The 21,673-nt window shown below is 42.6% G+C and overlaps 1 protein-coding gene across 2 annotated transcripts in view; it reads left to right on the top strand.

Moving 5' to 3' along the window:
• Positions 1-20,843, top strand: part of mgat4c (mgat4 family member C) — a 391,936-nt gene extending 371,093 nt beyond the window's left edge. For both annotated transcript variants that reach the window (XM_055650748.1, XM_055650749.1), the window contains 3 exons: positions 15,562-15,716; positions 18,134-18,281; positions 18,409-20,843. In XM_055650748.1, the coding sequence (XP_055506723.1) occupies positions 15,585-15,716; positions 18,134-18,281; positions 18,409-19,562 (1,434 nt within the window). In that variant the 5' untranslated portion in view covers positions 15,562-15,584 and the 3' untranslated portion in view covers positions 19,563-20,843. The remainder of the gene's footprint in view (positions 1-15,561; positions 15,717-18,133; positions 18,282-18,408) is intronic.
• Positions 20,844-21,673: the final 830 nt, after the last annotated feature.

Here is a 21,673-nt window from a genome sequence, read left to right on the forward strand (position 1 = left end):
ATCATTAACTGTGCAGTATATTTATCCTCCCAGAAACCATGGGATCAATAGAAAGATCTGTGAATCCCACTCGGACATCAAGTGTAACGGTTTGCAATTGTAGGATCTGTGAGAGCTGTCTGCTTTGTTCATCAAAGACCTACTTTTCCACAGATGAAGATGTTCCTCGTCCAAACAGAATCTTCCCAGTGAGAGTTGTCTGCTTTGTTCAACTAAGACCTACTTTTCCACAGATGAAGATGTTCCTTATCCAAACAGAAACGTTCACTTCCCTTATGCGTGCAGGCATTGCAGCCTGACTAATGTGCTTGATGTCTCCAAGGTAACTTGCAGTGAAATCAGCATGAAAACATCCGGTCGCGATAACATTTGCTTCTGAGGGAACAGATGTTCCTGATCCAGATGTGGGCACAGATTCTTCACAGCAGATGGTGCACCCCTGTGTTCGTCTGTCTGGTGTGGAGGGAAAACTATACCTGGTGTGTCAGCCACTCGTCCAGCTAGGGTATTTGAATTCACAATCGGTAAAATAAATCAAGGATCACGTTGTGCTGAAACATATGTCCCGTTACATGTTCCTGTTCCACATCTCCATCGTGATCACCTCCCCGATAGAAAACATAGCCTCATTCTTTCGTAAGGTACAAAAATATTGCTGGCAATTGCCAGGGAAATAAAGTAAAGGACTTGCAAGTGAAATAAGTCCTTAAATACAGAAGTAGTGACCACAGAACGACACAGTTCAGTTCAGTTTATTGTCACGTGTACCAAGATACAGTGAAAAGCTATTGTTGCCTGTTAACTACTCAGTAGAAAGACTATACATGATTACAATCGATCCACTCAATTTAATAAATTGTAAATATGTGGTGCAAATTTTTTTAAGTACAAATCCATTCTTTAAAGACCTACAACAGCACAAAACCTCCAGGGGATCTCGACCAGTAGAGTCTTGCTGGAACCTGTAGAAATCTACCACTGGCAGGTACAATGTTGAAAACTTCAATGGAGCCATTGTTACAGCCATACCTCCTGACCCTGAATGACACTTCTTAGAAACAGGTACACAGCTGGTTTATAGGCAGCACCTCCTCAGAGCATTACAGAGTTTTGCAGAAAATCCCTGATAACCGCACCTTTCCTATTTCTTGCCATTTACACTAAATGTCAGATTCTCAAGGGCTAAATTCTTATAGATATCTCCTCTTCCTGCGCTTTAACTTTGACAGAAGTTGCAATTTACCCAATCAGTAGTCTAACGGATCTTGAGTCCGCTGCCTAGATTTTGTTGGGCTTCACTTCCGATAAGTTGTCAATTCCTGACAGAAATCATTCCCCAAAATTGGAAATCGCATGATGCAAACAGGGATCACTTTAGTGTTCTCCAGGGTTGCTGTCTGACCTGCTGAGTTACTCCAGCACATTGTGCCTATTTTTGTAAAGCAGCAGTTCCTTGTTTCTACATCAACAGTTTGGTTTGTTATTTTTGGAAATGAGGGATTTAGATCTGGACCGGGTACTCATCCTGTTTTCAACAATTTCCTTCATTTTCCAAAGGACCATCATTTATCAGTGTGCATGTTTTTCTTAAAAGCCAATCTCATTTCAGAATTTGAGTTGCTTTTTACACCAATTTGAAAAGAGCCTATTAATTTCTTTCCCCCTCTTTCAAACTCATTTGTTCTCGAAGCAACCTGCTAATCGATATAAAATCATGCGACGGGTAGATGCACAGTGTGTAAGAAAGAACTGCAGATGCTGGTTTAAACCGGAGAGACACAAAAAGCCAGAGTAACTCAGCGGGACAGGCAGCATCTCAGTGGAGAAGGAATGGCTGACTTTTCGGGTCGAGATCCTTCTTCAGATGCACACAGTCTCTTGCCCAGAGTAGGGGAATCAAGGACCCGCGGACATAGGTTTAAGGTGAAAGAGAAAAGATTTAATAGGAATCTGAGGGGTAACTTTTTCACACAAAGGACGGAGAGGGTATGGAACAAGCTACCAGAGGAGGTAGTTGAAGCTGGGACTATCCCAACGTTGAAAAAAATAGTTACAGAAACATGGACAGGACAGGTTTGGAGGGATATGGACCAAATGCAGGCAGGTGGGACTAGCTTAGCTGGAATATGTTGGCAAGTTGGGCCAATGGGCCTGTTTCCATGGTGTATCACTCCATGACTCTAAATGCTGTACCTCAAGCAGCTGACACCTAATGGCAACTGAGAGAATTCCCCTTCGGTATTGTCTGTATCTGTTATTAATTTACACATGGCCTTGGTATCAGCCAGACCCTATTATGTTCACTCACTTTTTACAGACATCATGCAATTTGATTTCAAATATTATATTTCCACATAATAACAGATTTCAAAGGAATTTTGCTTCTTCCTAACTTACAAGTTTACATGCCAACAAGATCCTTTGTCAAGGTTTAAGGCATATTATAAAACAATGTATCTTCATATAAAATTGCATTGAGCCAAATATAAATAATTTCAACATTCCAACACAGACATCTTTAAGAAATTAAACCCCATTTACTTCCTAAATAAGCGGAGCAACAAGATTCAATAGTGTTTAAGAGGGAACTGCAGATGCTGGAGAATCGAAGATTCAATAGTGTGTTATTGTCATGTAACCCGAAACGGAACAATTAAATACTTACTTGCAGCAGCACAACAGATATGTAAACATAGTTCTCTGTAAAGCACATAATGCACACAAAAAGGTTGGGAGTGCATGACTTCCCTTTGTTCTGTTTTCGCACCTTACACTCCTTATCTATATCCATTCCCTTTGTCTTATTTTTACACCTTACACGTCCTTATCTACACACTTCCTCATCTAAGTACTGCCCACTCCCCTGACATCAGTCTGAAGAAGGGTCTCGACCCGAAACATCACCCATTCCTCGCGAATAAATAAACGATAATAGTGCAATGTCGAATATAATCGCCCAAATCTATATAGTTCAGAGCCTGACCCTTTGGGTCCCTCTGCCACTTTGTTCACTTGCGTTAGACAGTTCTACATTAACAAGGCTGTTCTGAGATTTCCAAACAGTTCCCAATGAGAACTGCACAAGTTTCACCACAGAACAAAATTGTCCACAGTGCTATTTCACTATTTATGTTGATGAATATTGTGGGGGATGCGATTGGATGCTGGCACAATATGCAACAGCGCATCAAGAGAGGGGTTGTCTAATTCCCATGTATGAATGTGTGAGCAGCTGGATAGAGGGGGTCAGGTCTGACAGAACCCTGAGTGGACAGTCAAAATTAAAGAAAGGTCATGCAAGAGAGAGGCAAACTACTTGAGAGACAAGAGGCAAATTCAGGCACATATCCAGCGGGAGAAAAATCATTGGTGCAGACTTCAGAGAAAAGACTGGGTATTGTGTGTGTGAGAGAGATTGTGGGAGAGAGAGAGAGAGAGAGAGAGAGAGCAGGAAACAAATATCACAGACACACACTGGCATTGCAGAAAAGAGAAAGAAAGACACTGACAGCAAGAGAAATCAATCGAGAGGTCAGTGCAACAGATTGAGAATAACAGAGGGTGGGAGGTGATCTGCTACATGTAAACTCATACATGAAGGTGATTTTCTTTCAGTTTTTCATTTTATTTTCAGAAGATTTTTCTGATGAGTAATGGAATCTGCACACTATGTTGTCCTTGCTCCAGGATTGATCACTACGCCACAATCAGAAACATTCTGTTAAGTGGCAATTAACTGCTAATTACTGTGGTGCAACATGGACTGTAAATATCATAGGAGGTGATCGGATGGAATAGCACAGGTGATGCCATAAACCGTACTGAAGTACAGCAGACGGGCCAGGCTTTGCTAGCAGAACTCCAAGAGCAAATCGCTGTGTCGCATTCAACAAGAAGCAGCTGGTGTGATTTTTAATGCACTTGGGGTGGTGATTTAAAAAAAATCTAAAGTGTTTTCTCATTGGAAGAGAAAGTGCTTTGTTAATTGACTGCATATGATGTGTTCAGAATTGCAGCTTTTGCTTCCCTTTGTGTACTGCTAATGCAGAGTCCCGAAGAATAAATATTAACCAATCATTATCTTAAGAATGTAGGAAGGAACTGCAGATGCTGGTTTACGCCAAAGATAGACACAATATGCTGGAGTAACTCAGCGGTACAGGCAGCATGTCTGGAGATAAGGAATGGGTCCTTCTCTCTATTCTTATTACCCAATGAGTGTTCATTCCCTCATTTTCAAAAAGAGTGTTATCAATTTGTATGTGTCATTTACAATTTTTTCACAGTTTTTAGAAATAATAGTTCAGAATTCCTGCTGTATAGTGGCATGTTTTTATTGTTGTGATTGAATCTTCTCAAGCTTCAACTAGTCAGGTATGTAGTGTAGAGATGGTTGACTTCACAAAATTGGTCCTGGATCCTTTTTGAGTCTGGGGCACATTAACAAAGAGCTCACTGGACAGGTACAATGATACTGGGCAACATACAATGCGTGCTTTGACCTTGCTTGTTTGTTCTCTGTGTATGATGTTCATGGATGGAGTGAGCCTTAATACTAGAAAAAGCCTTAGCTGGCGAATGAAAGTCTACTTTGGTGTTATTTAAAGGGCACCTGATTGTGCTGGTTTCTTGTTGGAGAGGTAAAGCATCTACCATTCTTCGAGGCAGCTTCCTACTTAAAGTGCCTGTCCTTATATTTGCCCCCCTCTATTCACTGACACTTTACTCTGTATTCCAGACTGAATATTTTCAAGGGTTACTAAGGGGGTCTTAAGGGTTGCTCAGTGGCGCAGAGGTAGAGTTGTTGCCTCACAGCGCCAGAGACCCAGATTCAATCTTGACTGCCACTGCTGTCTGTGCGGAGTCTGCGTGTTCTCCCTGTGTGCACGTGGGTTTTCTGTGGGTGTTCCAGTTTCCTCTCATATTCCAAAGATGTGCAGGTTTGTAGGTTAATTGGCTGATTTAAATTACCTCTAGTGTGCATGATGCGAAAGTGGGATAGCATAGAACTAGTGTGAAAGGCTGATCAATGGTTGGTCTGTTTCGACGCTGTATCTCCGAACTAAACATCACAAGTGTGTGTACAGATCTACCAAGTAGAGGCAATACCCATTATAGGGGGCTTGCATTCCTTGAAAATTGTCTAATTTTCTGTAAATTGATGCTGTCGGCAAATTCTTCAAGAAACGCAAGTTGAAAAAATTAATTTTGTGTTGATTTATTGTGTTGATGTTTTGTTCAAATTCCATGACAACAAATGCTATTCTGTATCTCAAATTTTGAGGTGGTGATTTAGTGAATCATGTAAGAAAGAACTCCTTTAGCCAAAGAGCGGTAAAGCAGGGGACATCTCCACCCGAAACGTCACCTATTCGTTTTCTCCAGAGATGCTGCCTGACCCGTTGAGTTAATCCAGCTTTTTGTGTCTATCTTCGGACAAGTGTGAAAGCTTGATCAATGCAGATTATTATTCTACCAGCCATAAGAGGATGATCTTTCCACCCATCATCTTTCATTTCCACCCTCAGAAGATGGGGTTTCATCCAGGCAAATGAGAGGTGCTGCATTTCAGGAGGTCAAATGTAAAAGGAAAGTCTACATTAAATGGCAGGACGCATAATGAGCATTGATGTACAAAGGGATCTTGGGATGCAAGTCCACAGCTCCCTGAAAGTGGTAACATAAGTGGTTAGAATGGTAAAGGAAAGTCATATTAAAACTTTGGTTACGCCACATTTGGAAGACTGTGTGCAGTTTTGGTCACCACATTGAAGGAAGGATGTGGAGGCTTTGGAGAGGGTGCAGAAATCTTTGCAAGAAGCTGCCTGGTTTAGAGCATATTAGCATACAATGAGAGCATGGACAAACTTGGATTGTTTTCTCTGTAGTGTGGGAAGCTGAGTGGAGACCCGATAGAAATGTATAAAATTATGAGAGGCATAGATGGTTAAGGTAGATAGTCAGAGTCATTGTCCCAGGGTCAAATACTAGAAGGCATAGGTTTAAGGTGAGAGGGGGAAAGTTTAAAGGAGAGGTGCAAGACATGATTTTTACACAGAGTGTGCTAAGTGCCTGGAATGCACTGCCAAGGTAGGTGATAGAAGCAGATATTTCAACCAGGCATTTAGACAGTCACATGAACAGATGGGAAATACAAGGAAGAATACAAAATGCTGGAGTAACTCTGCAGGTGTGGTGTATTAACCGGCATCTGCAGTTCTTTGTCTCTACATGAAGAAATACAGGGATACGGAGCATGAGCTGGCAGATGGGATTAGTTAGCACATCATGGTCAGCACAGACATGGTGGGCCGAAGGGCCAGTTCCTCTGCTTTACAATATTATATTCTACATTCTGACCGTTATATACAATGACTTTATCCCCAACCATGATCCTCAACCCACACTGCATCTGCCATTTCCCCAACGATTCTCCTGACCCAAATCTCCCTATCCTTTCTTGATGGCTGGTTACAAATGGCCTGTCACCTTTCCACCTCATCCCCGTTCCTCTTAGCTACCAGCACCAACTCTTCCTGCTACTTTTCACCACCACACCACAATCTCAGAAACGTTCATCCAAGTTGATTTCCTCAGCTAACACCACATTGGGACCGTCCTTATACATTTTGCACAAACAAATATCTTGGTCCCCACTCCCATGGTGACTCCCTCAAAACCAGCGCTCACCCACGGAATAACAATTCACCATAACCTTTACAGTGATGTATGATTTTACAGCCCAAATTTATTCTAAAATTAGAAATCATCCTCTGGTTAAATAAAATGATTCACTATTTTATTGTTGCAATCTGATGACCCCCGAAATGCATCTGCCATTAAAAAGGTGACAGAAAAACAATCCAGGAGTCACATGATTTCTTTTGTTGAGACTAGCTTTAAAAAAAGCTTACATTTTTAATTTGTCACTTGGTTGTAAAGTCATTGAAAGGATTTGAAGACACAACCCTGGCAGTCAGTTCAGTAACTTAACCACCATGCTCCCACTCCTCTTAATGGTTATGATTTGTGCGCTGCTCCCTTGTAACAAGCAGATGCTTTGTGCATTCAATATTAGGCCCCCATTCAAAAAGGCACCAGTCACCTCAGTACTGCTTTGCTATAAGCTCATCAAAGCCGTGTGATTCATGATAAGATTAACCTATAGAATGGTGGTTGAGATTCTACAAATGTGCATTTTTGAAGGAAGCACTTGAAATCTTACAATGTTAAACTTACAATGTTTAGTCTATGTTTAAGTTAAGTCAAGTCAAGCCAAGTCGAGTTTATTCGTTGCATACACATACAAGATGTGCAGTGAAATGAAAAGTGGCAATGCTCGCGGACTTTGTGCAAAATGACAAACAAACAAACAACCAAACAAACTACAAACAGATTTGTAAGAAGGAAATGCAGATGCTGGAAAATCGAAGATAGACAAGAATGCTGGAGAAACTCAGCGGGTGAGGCAGCATCTATGGTGCGAAGGAAATAGGGAACGTTTCGGGTCAACGTTTCGACTCCGAAGAAGGGTTTCGACCCGAAATTTTGCCTATTTCCTTAGCTCCATAGATGCTGCCTCACTCGTTGAGTTTCTCCAATGTGTAGTTTATTGTCCCGTGCACCAAGATACAGTGAAAAGGTTTTTGTGTGTGCCATCTAGTCAAGCAGAAGGATTATACATCATTACAATCAGGCCACCCACAGTGTACAGGAATAACGTTTAGGGCAAAATAATAGTGAAAATGGATGGACAGTTGCTGTTAAAGTAATTGTTACTGAGAATAACATAACTGATGAATGATAGATCATTACAACTCTTTAGCAACAGTGCTTACACTTGGTCCATTATCAACGTTTTATTGGGGGGGAAATGGCTTAAATTTTTTTTAATATTTGTGGGCGGAGAAACATGAATAAGATGTTTTGTTTTCATGTTCAGAACCATTTATAATTAGAAAGTTACATGGATTTAAAACAAAGGCTTTAACTTTCAACCTCATTTTATTCAGTTATTTCTTCCAAACCCTTTCTCAGGCGATGTTAAAGTCATGGTTCCTCAGGTCTCATTATCCATCTTTCCCTCAGAATACTGATCATTAATCTTGTGTGGGGCCGAGTGAGTGGCAGCGGGCAATTCAAGTGTTGTAGCTCTAGCTCTATACAAGCGCGATCTTGTCTCTGCCTGACATCCACACATCCGTGCTTCACATTTCCAGCTGCGACCACAGAACCATTACTCAGTGATAAGTAGGAAACTTGGCTTCTTCCCCCCCACCCCCTCCTCATCCAGGCCTATATAAGGCCATAGAGTCACTCCAGCTGTGAGAAGCTAACTCTGCATGGTATTGGAAATCGAACCTGGGTGTTTTTACACACGGAATGTTTACATGCAGGTGATCGTGTCTGCACTAAGATTGGGTCTGCAGAGCTGTGCGTATCTAAGTGTGATCACAGTTGCCACCTAGTGGGCAACACTGTAATTGGTGCTGGAGACTGAATCACCATTTGTAAGAGACAGGGAATCAAAGAAAATAGGTGCAGGGGTAGGCCATTCGGCACTTCAAGCCAGCACCGCCATTAAATATAATCATGACTGATCATCTAAAATCAGTACCCCATTCACTTGATTCTGTTAGTCCTAAGAGCTATATCTAATTCTGACCTCTGGAATATATTTAATATCATTTGGATTTAAATAAATGAGCAAGGACTTAGTGAAAGAAAAACTTTTTGCGGGATTTTAAAACTAATTATTCAGACTGCTTGTAGGAGGGGAGAAGAAAGCTAGAAGGGGGAGAAGCAGGACAAAGCGTGGCAGGTAATATGTGGAAGGTGCACAAAAATGCTGGAGAAACTCAGCGGGTGCAGCAGCATCTATGGAGCGAAGGAAATAGGCGACGTTTCAGGTCGAAACCCTTCCTCAGGCTGATGTGTGGATGCTGCTTCTTGGAACAAAGGCCAGAGATAAAAGCAGAAGGTGTGAGACAAAATTGGAAGAGTTATGCACTGCGAAGCTAGAGGGATGGATGTAGCAGGAGGGGAGGGAGCTTTGGGGAGGAATAGTTTGGAGTCGAGGAGGGGCACCGCTGGTAAAAATAGCAATGTGTGGAGAATGTGAAAGTGGGGTATGAGGGAGTGGGAGTTGGTAGGAAGTTACCTACTATTGGAGATTTCACTGTTCATACATAAGCTACCCAAGGAACAGCACCTCACAATCCACTTTGGTAGCCTACATATGAACACTAAATTCTCAAGATTTCGGTAACCTCCCAACCCCCGCCCTCACACTTCTACCCCACCCCCATTTTTTCGTCACCCTCCCTCTCCCTCTCCTCCCCTGTACCTCACTTAGACTCCCATCTATTTCTAGCTTCACAATGCATAACTTTAATCCTGCCCCACACCTTCTTTTATCTCTGGTTCTTTGTTCCAACCATCTGCCTGTCAAAAACTCCCCTCAACTCCATCCACCTATTTCCTGTCATGTTTTGTCCTGCTTCCCCCCTCATCTGTATTTCCTCTCCCCTCCCCCTCCACAATCAGTCTGAAGAAGGGTCTCAACCCAAAATGTCACCTTTTCGTGTTCTCCAGAGATGCTGCTTGGCCAGTTGAGTTACTCCAGCACTTTGCCGCCTTTTGTGTACTTACCGGCACCTGCTGCTTCTTGTTTCTGTAGAAAAAAATCATGTTAAATAATACATTTTTAAGATCACAGAAATTTGAAAGAGTATGTTTCAACTTTGTTTTTTGATGAGTATTTTTGAAGACAGTTTCTGCTAATGATCTCTGCCAATGAGTCACTGCCAAGGGCTTCTCTTCCCATTATCACATGTAGCCCAAGTGCCTGTGCCGCTCTTATTTCATATTCATGTTTCCCCTCAGCATAAGATCTGAGATTACATACATCCTCAGTTTCGATATGGACCTTGATGATACCAGTTCTCCCAGTTCTCGCAGTTCTGTTAACCCTCTCTATTGCCGTTGAATTGGCAGACAGTTTAAGTGGCATCGTGCTGCTTGAGCAGAAATGGATAGGACAAGTAGAGAGGAAAACGGGCCAAACGTAGGTAGGTCTGACCACTGTAGATGGGGCATCTTAGCCGATGTGGGCAAGTTGGGCAGAAGTGCCTGCTTCCACGCCAAAGAACTCTATGATTCTATGAGATGTACAATGTCACCGTAATCAAATGCCAGGACCAATTCTACTCCACAATCATCAATCCACCTCTAGTCCTGTCCAACTCCTGCTCTCCACACCTCGAACATCTGGCGGTGAAGTGCTGTCCCTTCTACCTCCCAAGAGAATTCACCTCCGTTATCCTGACCGCGGTCTACATCCCACCCCAGGCAGACGTCCGTCTGGCACTGGAGGAGCTGCACGCCGTGGTCAACAAACACCAGACGTCTTACCCCGAGGCATTTACCACCATTGCTGGGGACTATAATAACGCGAAACTCAAGAAATCACTCCCCAACGTCCACCAACATGTCTCCTGCTGCACCAGAGGACCTAACACCCTCGACCACTGCTACACCACCATCAAGAATGCCTATCGTTCTATCCCTCGCCCTCACTTCAGTAAGTCCGACCATACCATGGTGCTGCTTCTTCCTGTCTACAGGCAGCAATTGAAGAGCGCACCCCCAGAAGTGAGGACAGCACAGAGCTCGTCGGGAGCGGCAGAAGAACAACTCCAGGACTGTTTGGAGTCTGTAGACTGGGCAATGTTCAAGGACTCGGCAACGGACTTGAACAAATACGCCACAGCCGTTACAGACTTCATAAAGAAATGTATGGAGGACTGCATCCCTACAAAAACCTTCCGGGTGTTTCCCGATCAGGAACCTTGGATGAACTTTGAGATCCGCACTCTTCTAAAGTCCAGACACAGGGCATTCATGTCCGATGATACAGTGGCCTACATGAAGTCCAGATACGACCTTGGTAAGGCCATCAAAAAGGCCAAAAGGGACTTCTGCTCCAAACTGGAGGATGAGACAGATGTTCGGCAGCTGTGACAGGGCCTGAATGCAATCACCTCCTACAAGGCAAAACCAGGAGGCAGCTCGAATGTCGGTGAAACATCACTCCCTGGCGAGCTCAATGCGTTTTACGCACGCTTTGACAGGGAGAATACTGATGTGCCTTCCCGATCCCCCATTCGCTGTGATGGCATTTCAGTCTCAGTCACAGAGGCCGACGTCAGGAAATCCTTCAGAGGGGAGAACCCCCAAAAAGCACCTGGTCCTGATGGTATACCCGGTTGTGTTCAAAAAACCTGTGCGGACCAACTGGCAGGAGTTTTTACGGACATTTTCAACCTCTCACTTCTGACGTCTGAGGTCCCCACCTGCTTTAAAAGGGCATCAATTATACCGGTGCCCAAGAAGAGTAATGTGACGTGCCTCAATGACTATCGACCAATGGCACTAACGCCAGTGGTGATGAAGTGCTTTGAGAGGCTGATCATGGAGCAAATCAACTCCTACCTTGACAAAAACCTGGACCCACTGCAGTTCGCTTACCGCCACAACAGATCAACGGTGGATGCGATCTCGCTGGCCCTCCACTCTGCACTTGACCACTTGGACAACAAAAACTCATATGTCAGGATGTTATTCATCGATTACAGCTCGGCATTCAACACAATCATCCCCTCCAAACTGGTTACCAAACTCGCAGAACTGGGTCTCTGCGCATCCCTCTGCAACTGGATCCTCGACTTCCTCATCCACAGACCACAGTCTGTTCGTATTGGTGGAAATGTGTCAGCCTCGATAACAATCAGCACGTGAGCACCTCAAGGCTGCGTGCTCAGCCCCCTACTGTACTCACTCTATACCCATGACTGCGTTGCCAACCACAGTGCAAACTCCATCATCAAGTTCGCTGACGACACCACTATTGACAGACCAAAAAACAGACCCTGTAGCCCACCATATACATGCCAACCATTAATACTAATCCTGTCAGTCTGAAGGAGGGTTGTGACCCAAAACATCACCTATTCATGTTATCCAGAAATGCTGCCTGACCCACTGAGTTACTCCAGCACTGTGTCATTTTTTGTAAACCAGCATCTGCAGTTCCTTGTTTCTGCAATACTAACCCTGTGCCAAGATACTTGTGAAATGTTGTGTGAGAACAAGTCTCCACTTCATCTTAGGCTTGTGTTCCAGATTGCAACTGTCAACTCAATGAAGAATTATCACTCAGAGCCCCTTTCAACCTCACCTTAAACCCATGGCCTCTAGTTATAGACACCAAGGTGTGTTTAAAATATCACATATTGGGCAAAAATGGCACAGTAAATAGGGGGGAGTCTGAAGACAGGGCTCAGCTCGAAACGTCACCTTTTCTCCAGAGATGCTGTCTGACCCGCTGCGTTACTCCAGCTTTTTGTGTCTATCTTGGGGGAATAACAGGATTTGGCAGTCACCAGCAAACCATGATTACCTAATGTTTGATGAAGGGTTGTTGATCTGAAATATTAACCTTGTTGATTTCTCCCCAGATATTGTCTGACCTGCTGAATGATTGAACATGTTCAGCTTTTGTTTCAGATTTTTTTAAATAATTATTGCCAGCCACGATACACCTCTCCAACAAAATTAGTGGTAAAAACAAAATATATATTTTTTTTATTCGTGAAAATAAACAGAGAGGAAAATGAGCATACAAAAGAGGAGAGATAAGACCAAAGTGAAGGCGATCGCTTGCAATTTTTCAAAAGCTTTCTTTAAGTCTTTTTTTTCAAATACTTTATCTTCTTGGCTTCAAATCTTGGCTAAAAACAAATAATGATAATTCGCATCAATATTAGTACACACAAGATACAAGATACAAGATACAAGATACATTTAATTGTCATTTGGACCCCTTGAGGTCCAAACGAAATGCCGTTTCTGCAGCCATACATTACAAACAAATAGACCCAAGACACAACATAATTTACATAAACATCCATCACATTGCTGTGATGGAAGGCCAAATAAACTTATCTTTCCACTGCACTCTCCCCCCCCCCCATGTCAGAGTCAAAGTCAAAGCCCCCGGCTGGCGATGGCGATTGTCCCGCGGCCATTAAAGCCGCGCCGGGTGGTGCGAGGTCGCACACCGGGTCTTGGTGTTAGAGCCCCCGGCGTGCGCTCGCAGAGTCCCGCGGCCATTCCAAGCCGCGCGGGGCGGTGATGTTAGGCCCCGCCCCAGGAGCTCTTGAACCCCGCAACTGGGGCGGGAGAAGTCGCCGTTGCGAGAGCCCTGAAAAGCGGTCTCCCTCCAGGGACCCGCTGGCTCCCGGTGCCGCCGTCCACAGACCTGCAGTTGAAGCCTCCGACTCTCCGGTCGGGCCGCAGCAGCAGCAGCAGCAGCAGCAGCGCTCCTCCACCGCTCCACCCGCTCCGGACTCGGCCAGCCCCGCGACGGCGACGGTGAGTCGTCGGCACCAGAGTCCCCGGTCTCTTCCTGTTGGAGGCCGCTCCTCATTGCAGCCCCAACGATAACGGAGACCCGACGAGAAAAGGTTGGGTCTCCCGTGCAGGGAGAGATTTAAAAGTTGCCCACTCCCTCCCACCCCCCCACACACACACCCCAACAAAAAATAACAAAAACTACATAAAAACATAGACAGAAAATAATAAAACGCGGACAGACTGCAGAGGCCGCTGCTGACGAGAGTCGCGCCGCCCACCGGACACTATTCCATGGATACAATGAGATAACGATAATGTCAAAAATCAACATATTTTTCCCAACCAGTACTTCAACATCATTAAACTACCAAGTATTGTTGAATGCACTTTAACTTTTAGGTGACATTGTGTTTTTTAAAAAGGTTTAAGAGTGTAGAATAAATCGCTGAAATGTCACATCTTTAGCAAGTTAAATTCTTGCTCATTGCATTAGTCCAAGAACTGAGTTCCCCTACATAGAGCCATAGAATCTTACACCTTGGAAACAGGCCCTTCAGCTCAACTAGCCCACACTGTCCCATCTACACTAGTCCCTCCTGCCAGTATTTGGCCCATATTCCTCTAAACCTGTCCTATCCATGTACCTGTCTAATTGTTTCTTAAAAGTTGCTATAGTCTCTTCCTCAACTACCTCCTCAGGCAGCTCACTCCATACACCCACTGCCCTTTGTGTGAAAACGTTACCCCTTATATTCTTATTAAATCTTTCCCATTTCTCCTTAAACCTATGTCCTCTGGTTCCTGATTCCCCTACTTTGGGCAAAAGACTCTGGGCATCAACCCGACCTATTCCTCTCATGATTTTATACACCTCTATAAGATCACCTCTCATCTTCAGGCGCTCCAGGACATAAAGTCCCAGCCTGCTCAACCTCTGCCTATAGCTCAGACCCTCTAGTCCTGGCAACATCCTTGTAAATCTTCTCCATACCCTTTCCAGCTTGACAGCATCTTTCCTATAACATGGTGCCCAGAACTGAACACAACACTCTAAATGTGGCCTCACCAACATCTTATATAACTGCAACATGACCTCCCAACGTCTAAATTTGTGCGTTTTACTCTCCTTGAGAAAATGAAAGTTAAGTGTTGCTTCAAAGACAAACAAAAAATCCTTCTTAATAAAGGGGGTGAGTGTGTGTGTGTATAAGTGTCAGTGTGAAGAAGGGTCTCGACCCGATACGTCACACATTATTTTTATCCCGAGATGCTGCCTGTCCTGCTGAGTTAAGGGCCTGTCCCACTTGGGCGTCATCTGCGTGTCATTTACGCGACATCCTAAAAATTGGTTGGCACGTCATGACGCATGGTGAGGCGTGGTGGTGCGTGGTGGTGCGTGGTGGTGCATGGTGGTGCGTGGTGGTGCGTGGTAACGCTCGTCACCCCAGGATTTTGTGAGGCTCAAAATCCTCGCGGGCCACCTGCGTGATGTATCCCTTGCGCATGCTGACGGCATACGCTGACGTACTGATGGTGTACGTGTAGCGCATGGTGACGCATGGTTACGCATGAACGTTGCCTATGCTTATTTATTATGCGTCACCATGCGTCAATGTCTGTAACCATGCGCCGCCCGTATGCCGTCAGCGCGGCATTTGCGCGTCATTTGAGTGCCGTACCATGTGACCACCCGTGTTTAAAGCGCGTGTAGTTTTGAAAATTTCTCATCATAGTATCTTTGATTTTCACTGGGAAAATCCTTGCCACGGATATCGGACTAAGTAAGAACGACATCGCAAATGGCTCCCAGGGCCCTCAGGAGCACTTGGCGTGTGACTGTCGTACTGCTAGACGATTTTCGCGCCACCGTCGCCCGTCAGTCAGTACCAGCCTGTGGCGTAAATGATGCGCAAATGGTGCCCAAGTGGGACAGGCCCTTATCTCCAGCATTTTGGGTCCATTTAGAGTATATACATATGTGTTTGATTGTGTTTGGGTGTCCGTGTTTGTATATGTACCCACATGCTCTGCATGTGTGTACGTGTGTGTGTGCATGTGTGTGTGCGTGTGTACGCACACATGTCCAAGCCTATGTATGTCTGTATAACTGTTGCAAATGAACATTTCTTTCTTTTAATTTTCCAGGGATATTTGAAGTTAAATTTATCATGAGACTGTATTGGAAATGTGCAGAGAAAATGAGATGTTTCCGGAAGCGTTCAACTATTCCACTGCTAGCTATCCTTGCAATTTGTCTCCTTTTCCTCAATCTGTTTTTGGAAGAGGACAGATATGTAATGGTAAGATATGTAAATGGCTATGGTAATGTTGAAACTTGATCATGGTCATTTTCAGTGGTACGTTTCTAAGTAAATGAGCTATTTAATTCCATTAAGTCCATAGCCAGTAAAGCAGCACCATGACATAAATATTTACCTTTAAATCTGCAGTAATTTAAGCAATAAACACACAATTGACTGTCAAATTTACAGATCATTTTGATTGAAACTGTTGAGAAAATCAAGGTCAATCCCAGCTACTGTGTCCTAATTTTTATCAGAGCATTGCAGGTGGTTGCTTGTTCACTGGAATCATTTATATATTTTCCCGTCTGACATTTATTTGACACTAATTTCCATTTCAATGGTCAGAATGTGTGTATATTCCTGACACTTCCCCGAGTGAGGGGACTTTGAGGTCCCTCCAAGAGCACTGCTGCAATGTATTAATTTGTCATAGAACGGTAGTGCTGTCATATTGCTGGTGGAGCTACTGCTTCACAGCACCAGAGACTCGGGTTCAATCCTGACCTCGACTGCAGTCTGTGTGGAGTTTGCATGTTCTCCCTGCAACCGTGAGTGTTTCCTCTGTGTGCTCTGGTTTCCTCCCACATCCCATGACTTGCAGGTTTGTATGTTAATTGGCCTCTGTAAATTGCCCCTGATGTGTCGAGAGTGGATGCGAAAGTGGGATAGCACATAACTAGTGCGAATGTGTGATCGATGGTTGGCAGGGACTCGGTGGGGCCAAGAGGCTGCTTCCATGCTGGATCTTCCAATTAATCAGTCAATTCAATCAAAGCCACACCACGAATCCCAGACTCCACAATGGGAACCATTCACACCTTAAACCCACCATGCTGGCACATGGTACTATCCAATGTTGTGAAGAATGGGAAAAATGATTCTGACTGTCTGCCTTATCTATGCCACTTCTATCAGGTCTTCCCTCAAACTTCAACCTTCCGGAGAAAACAATCCTAGTAGGTCCAACCTTTCCCTGTAGCTAATACCCCCTAATTTAGACATCATTGTGGTAAACCTCCTCAGCACAATTTCCTAAGCTCCACATCCTTCCTGTATTGGAGTCAACAAAACTGCATGCAATACCCCAAATGCAAACTAACCAAACTCACTCCTATAAAGCTGCATCATGACTCCCTGACTCAATGTCTTGACCAATGAAGGTAAGCATTTGCCTTCTTTAACACTCTTTAACTGCTTGGAATGGCACAGTGGCACAGCGGTTGAGTTGCTGCCTTACAGCGCCAGAGACCAAGGTTCAATCCTGACTATGGGTGCTTTTTGTATGGAGTTTGTACATTCTCCCTGTGACCACGTGCGTTTTCCCTGCGTGTTCCTTTTTCCTCCCATACTCCAAAGACATGCAGATTTGTAGGTCAATCGGCTTCTGTATATTGTCCCCAGTGTATAGGATGGAACTAGTGTATGCGTGATCACAGGACAGTGCGGACCCGGTGGGCCGAAGGGCCTGTTTCTATGCTGTATATCTAAAGTAAACTAAACTACTCATGTTGCCACTTTCAGCAAGTTATGGATGTACCCCAAGATCCCTCCATATATCTGTTTTACCCGAAAATCTAGAAAGTCCCCATAGACAGTTCCTCTCACATCTACCCCACCCTCAAAGCCCCAAACCCCCATGCCATCCTGTGGGGAAATGATTCTGCTCTTTTCAAACTGTATCAGAGCAGTATCCTCCTTACTCTATGAATTAATAATCCAATGAAGAATACCCACTTTATCACCATCCTGAAAACTGTTTGACTTAATGCTGGTTTAAGTTGTTTAACTGTTGCTGCCAACCAACGGTTTGTTACGTCATTTAAACTCCGTTGATGCCAGAAGGAACTACCGTTGTTGGTACGCAGTGCGGCAGACAAAATGTGTAAGAAGAAACTACAGATGCTAGTCTGAAGAAAGGTCTCGACCCGAAACGTCACACATTCCTCCTACTCCAGCATTTTGTGTCTATTTCCAGAGGCACTGTCGAAGCACAGCTATGCATCAGTGTTGATACAAGCGATGTGTTGCTACAATATTGATACAATGCTGAAGAAAGGTCCCAACCTGAAACGTCACCTATTCATGACGCTGCCTGACCTGCGGAGTTAGTCCAGCTCTTTGTATGTTGTTATGCAACGATGTTAATGCTCAGGTTTGCTTTAGAACTGAAAAAATTGTGGGTTGAAACTGCTTATAAAGTGAAGAATGCTCATCAATGTGAAACACTTCCTCCACTTCCCTTTCCATTTATGTTGCCTTTCCAGCTCTGAATGTCCAGAATTTTCCATTTCAATTTAGACTTGGAAACTGCACAGCTATAATTAGAGCAGAAACCAAGGATAGGTAGAATTTCAACTTCTAGGCTTCAATATTTAACGTGTTAAATGATTTGTTTTCCCTTATTTTTGCAGGAAGAAGGACGGAGGCTTTCTAGAGAAATGACTTCCCATCAACTTAACTCTGAAAAATATGTCCATACTTTCAAAGATCTGACTAACTTTTCTGGAGCAATAAATGTTACCTATCGTTATCTTGCAGGGTTTCCTATAGCTAGAAAAAGTGAGTTTGTTTCTAATATGCATGCAGTGATTTCACTCGAAGCACTTTGAGACAATCCATCAAAACACATCCTAGTTAAAATAAGCATTGCTTTAGCAATAACCTTTCTCTCATGTTTTTTGTGCAGAATATTTAACAATAGGACTCTCATCTGTCAAAAGAAAAAGAGGTAACTACCTACTAGAAACAATTAAATCAATTTTTGACCAATCCAGCTATGAAGAGCTGAATGAAATTATAGTTATTGTGCACTTAGCGGAGTTTGACCTGTCGTGGTGTGAAAATATCGTCCAAGGCATCTCCAGAAAATTTGCCCACCACGTTATTTCTGGTCGACTGATGGTTATTCATACTCCTGAGGAGTACTACCCTAGTTTAGACGGCCTCAAAAGGAACTATAATGATGCAGAAGATCGTGTTAGATTTAGATCTAAGCAGAATGTAGATTACGCTTTTCTACTTAATTTTTGTGCTAATTTATCAGACTACTATGTAATGCTGGAAGATGATGTGCACTGCTCTAAAAATTTCCTATCTGCCATTAAAAAAGTAATTACCTCAAGAGAAGGCTCCTATTGGGTGACACTAGAGTTCTCCAAGTTGGGATATATAGGAAAGCTCTACCATTCATGTGACCTCCCACGACTGGCACAGTTTTTATTAATGTTTTATCAAGAAATGCCATGCGACTGGTTACTCATTCACTTCCAAGGATTGCTCGTCCAGAAAGATATCATCCGGTTCAAGCCTTCTTTGTTTCAGCACATGGGCTATTATTCTTCCTTCAGAGGGACTGAAAACAAACTTAAAGACGATGACTTTGAAGAGGACTCCTTTGATATCCCTGACAATCCGCCTGCAACTCTTTGTACAAACATGAATGTGTTTGAGCACTATGATCCCAGTAAAGCATACAGCAGCGTAGAGGAATACTTCTGGGGAAAATCGACTTCCGCTGGAGATTACTTTGTTATTGTACTTGACAAACCTGCTAAAATTGATAAACTGAAAATCCAAACTGGCACGGATGATAGACAAAATGACATTTTGCATCACGGAAGGCTGGAGGTGGGCCAACACATGCTGATAGTGAGAAAGGAAAAGCATTGTTCTAGCTACACAACACTGGGGGAATTTCAACGTGGAAACATTGAGATAAAGAATATTGGTCACAAGGTCAAATTTGACATTCACTGTATCCGAATACTGGTAACAGAAAATCAAAAGGAATGGCTGATTATTAGAAGTATCAGCATTTGGACCGGTCAGGCAACCATTTAGAAGGTTATCTCATAAGAATCGATAAAAGGCTTTTGTAAATCAGACTACAAAATCACGGCAGCTGCTCAAAAGGTATCATTGTGTGTACACTGTCATAATAAATGGTTTGGAATTGAAGCACCTTATTTCCTAAAAAAAATCCCAAAAGGTTCATTATGAGGAGAGAACTAAGAGTATACTGGAATAATTGTGAAACTTAAATGTGCGATTCTCATGACGAATTGTTTAAGCAGCTCATCTATTTTTCCTAACTGCTATTTAGTGGATGTCCTAGACAAGAACATTAATTGTCAAGCCCTTGCTAAAGCAGCAGAGAGAAGGTCTGGACAAATTATCAAGAATTAGTGGTGTTCCACAGTATAAATTCAAACATTTAAGTTGATCTATTTCTTCTGCTATTTTAAATTTCCCAAAAGTGGGTATGTGATTAAAATTAACATAATTTATTCTGAGGAACAGTTTATATTCTGCAGCATTATTTTGTCATCTGGTTAAATCTTATTTTCACTCTATATGTGTAACAGAATGTCGATCTTGTGCAAATTAAGTATCAGACTGTTTAAATTATTTTCTACAGCAATTGAAATTTTATTGATGAGATATTCATTCTGAAAGTCAATTTCACAATTAAGATTATCAATATAGTGGATCATTTCTTGTTGGTTTCTTTATATGAACAAAATGGATGCTCTTTAACAATGTCACATTTCGATAAGCAGTAATTCACTGTGCTTTATCTACTAAGACAAAATTATTGTCTTTCTACTCAATATAAAAAATATAGTAATTTAAAGTCAAGAATAATTTAAAAAAATGAAAACCGACTGTCCAGTACAAAAGATTTTGGATTATCTTGAAGGGAATTTGAAAGTGAAAATTTGTAAAAGTATATTTATTTTTGTACGTCATCAATGTAATGTAAATCATTTAGAAAAAGTTCAATTTTGATTATTTTTTAAGATTACTCAGTCATTGTGAGTTTGCAGCTGTAAAGACAGAACAAAAAAAAATCATTTATTTCTATTGCCAATAAGTAACCCCTATAAGGGATTCTATTTGTTTTAGGTCATCGACGCATGCGAATGGGATGTAATAGCTGGTATATTGATGATCAAATATTCCATATCGAAAACTCAGAATGTCATCCTAATGTTACAATTGGTAATTCTGGTGCCACAACTCCATACCTATGTGTCCATTACATGGTCTCCCTTAATCTATGAAGATAGTGGTGCTGCAGTAAAAGTCACACATTATTCAATAACTACATGCAAGTTAAAAGCCGCAAAAAAAAAATTCAATATAGTAAGAATTAGGTGAAGGGCCTTTGCATACCTTTCAGAAAAACAGCCTAAATGCTTTCAATATTAATTAATGAAATAAGCCACTGAGCTTTGCAAATGGTACAAATAGATATTTCTCAGCACTGTGGAATGTGAAAAAGAATTAACTCCGATATTAATTATCCTATTTAATATTTCCTAACACTGAGACAAATGTCAGATATGGTATACCACCCACCTGACTTCAGTTTGTGAGACAGGCTTCTGATTTTGCAATAGTGTTAATCTATTGTGACTGGTGTAAATGGTCATTGCACTGGCTGATAGCACAAAAGGTAGCATTGATCTGCATTCTCCACAGTTTCCTCCTCATCCCCACTTTTGCAATGCCATCCGACAGATGAAACTTGTGTGCCTCCAATCAACATGGTCGCTGAATGACATTTGAACGTCCAAGTCTGTCAAACTTTCCTTTGTTGAAGGGCAAAGATGGGCGGAGATGGTATTTCTCCAGTTGGATTCTTGCTCCCACAATGAAAGGACAATAGTTCTAAAGGCCACCAGGATGAGAAGATTAAATCTCCTTCTCACATTTGTCTGCTCATCGAGGAAAAGTCACCAGTCTGCATTACTATTGTGTATTTCTCACTTAATTGTACCAAACAAAGAACGGTAATGTCAATAAAAACTTGGGAACAAGCAGTGTAAATCAAGCCCTAGAGGCTTATATAATTGCATTTTGTAACAAAATACTACTTGTCTGTCCAGAAATTGTAATTTGATTTGTATCGTCAGATACAATAATTTATGGTACGTCCTTGAATGTGT

This window comes from Leucoraja erinacea, chromosome 19 (assembly GCF_028641065.1).
Source record: "Leucoraja erinacea ecotype New England chromosome 19, Leri_hhj_1, whole genome shotgun sequence".
Taxonomy (NCBI): domain Eukaryota; kingdom Metazoa; phylum Chordata; class Chondrichthyes; order Rajiformes; family Rajidae; genus Leucoraja; species Leucoraja erinaceus.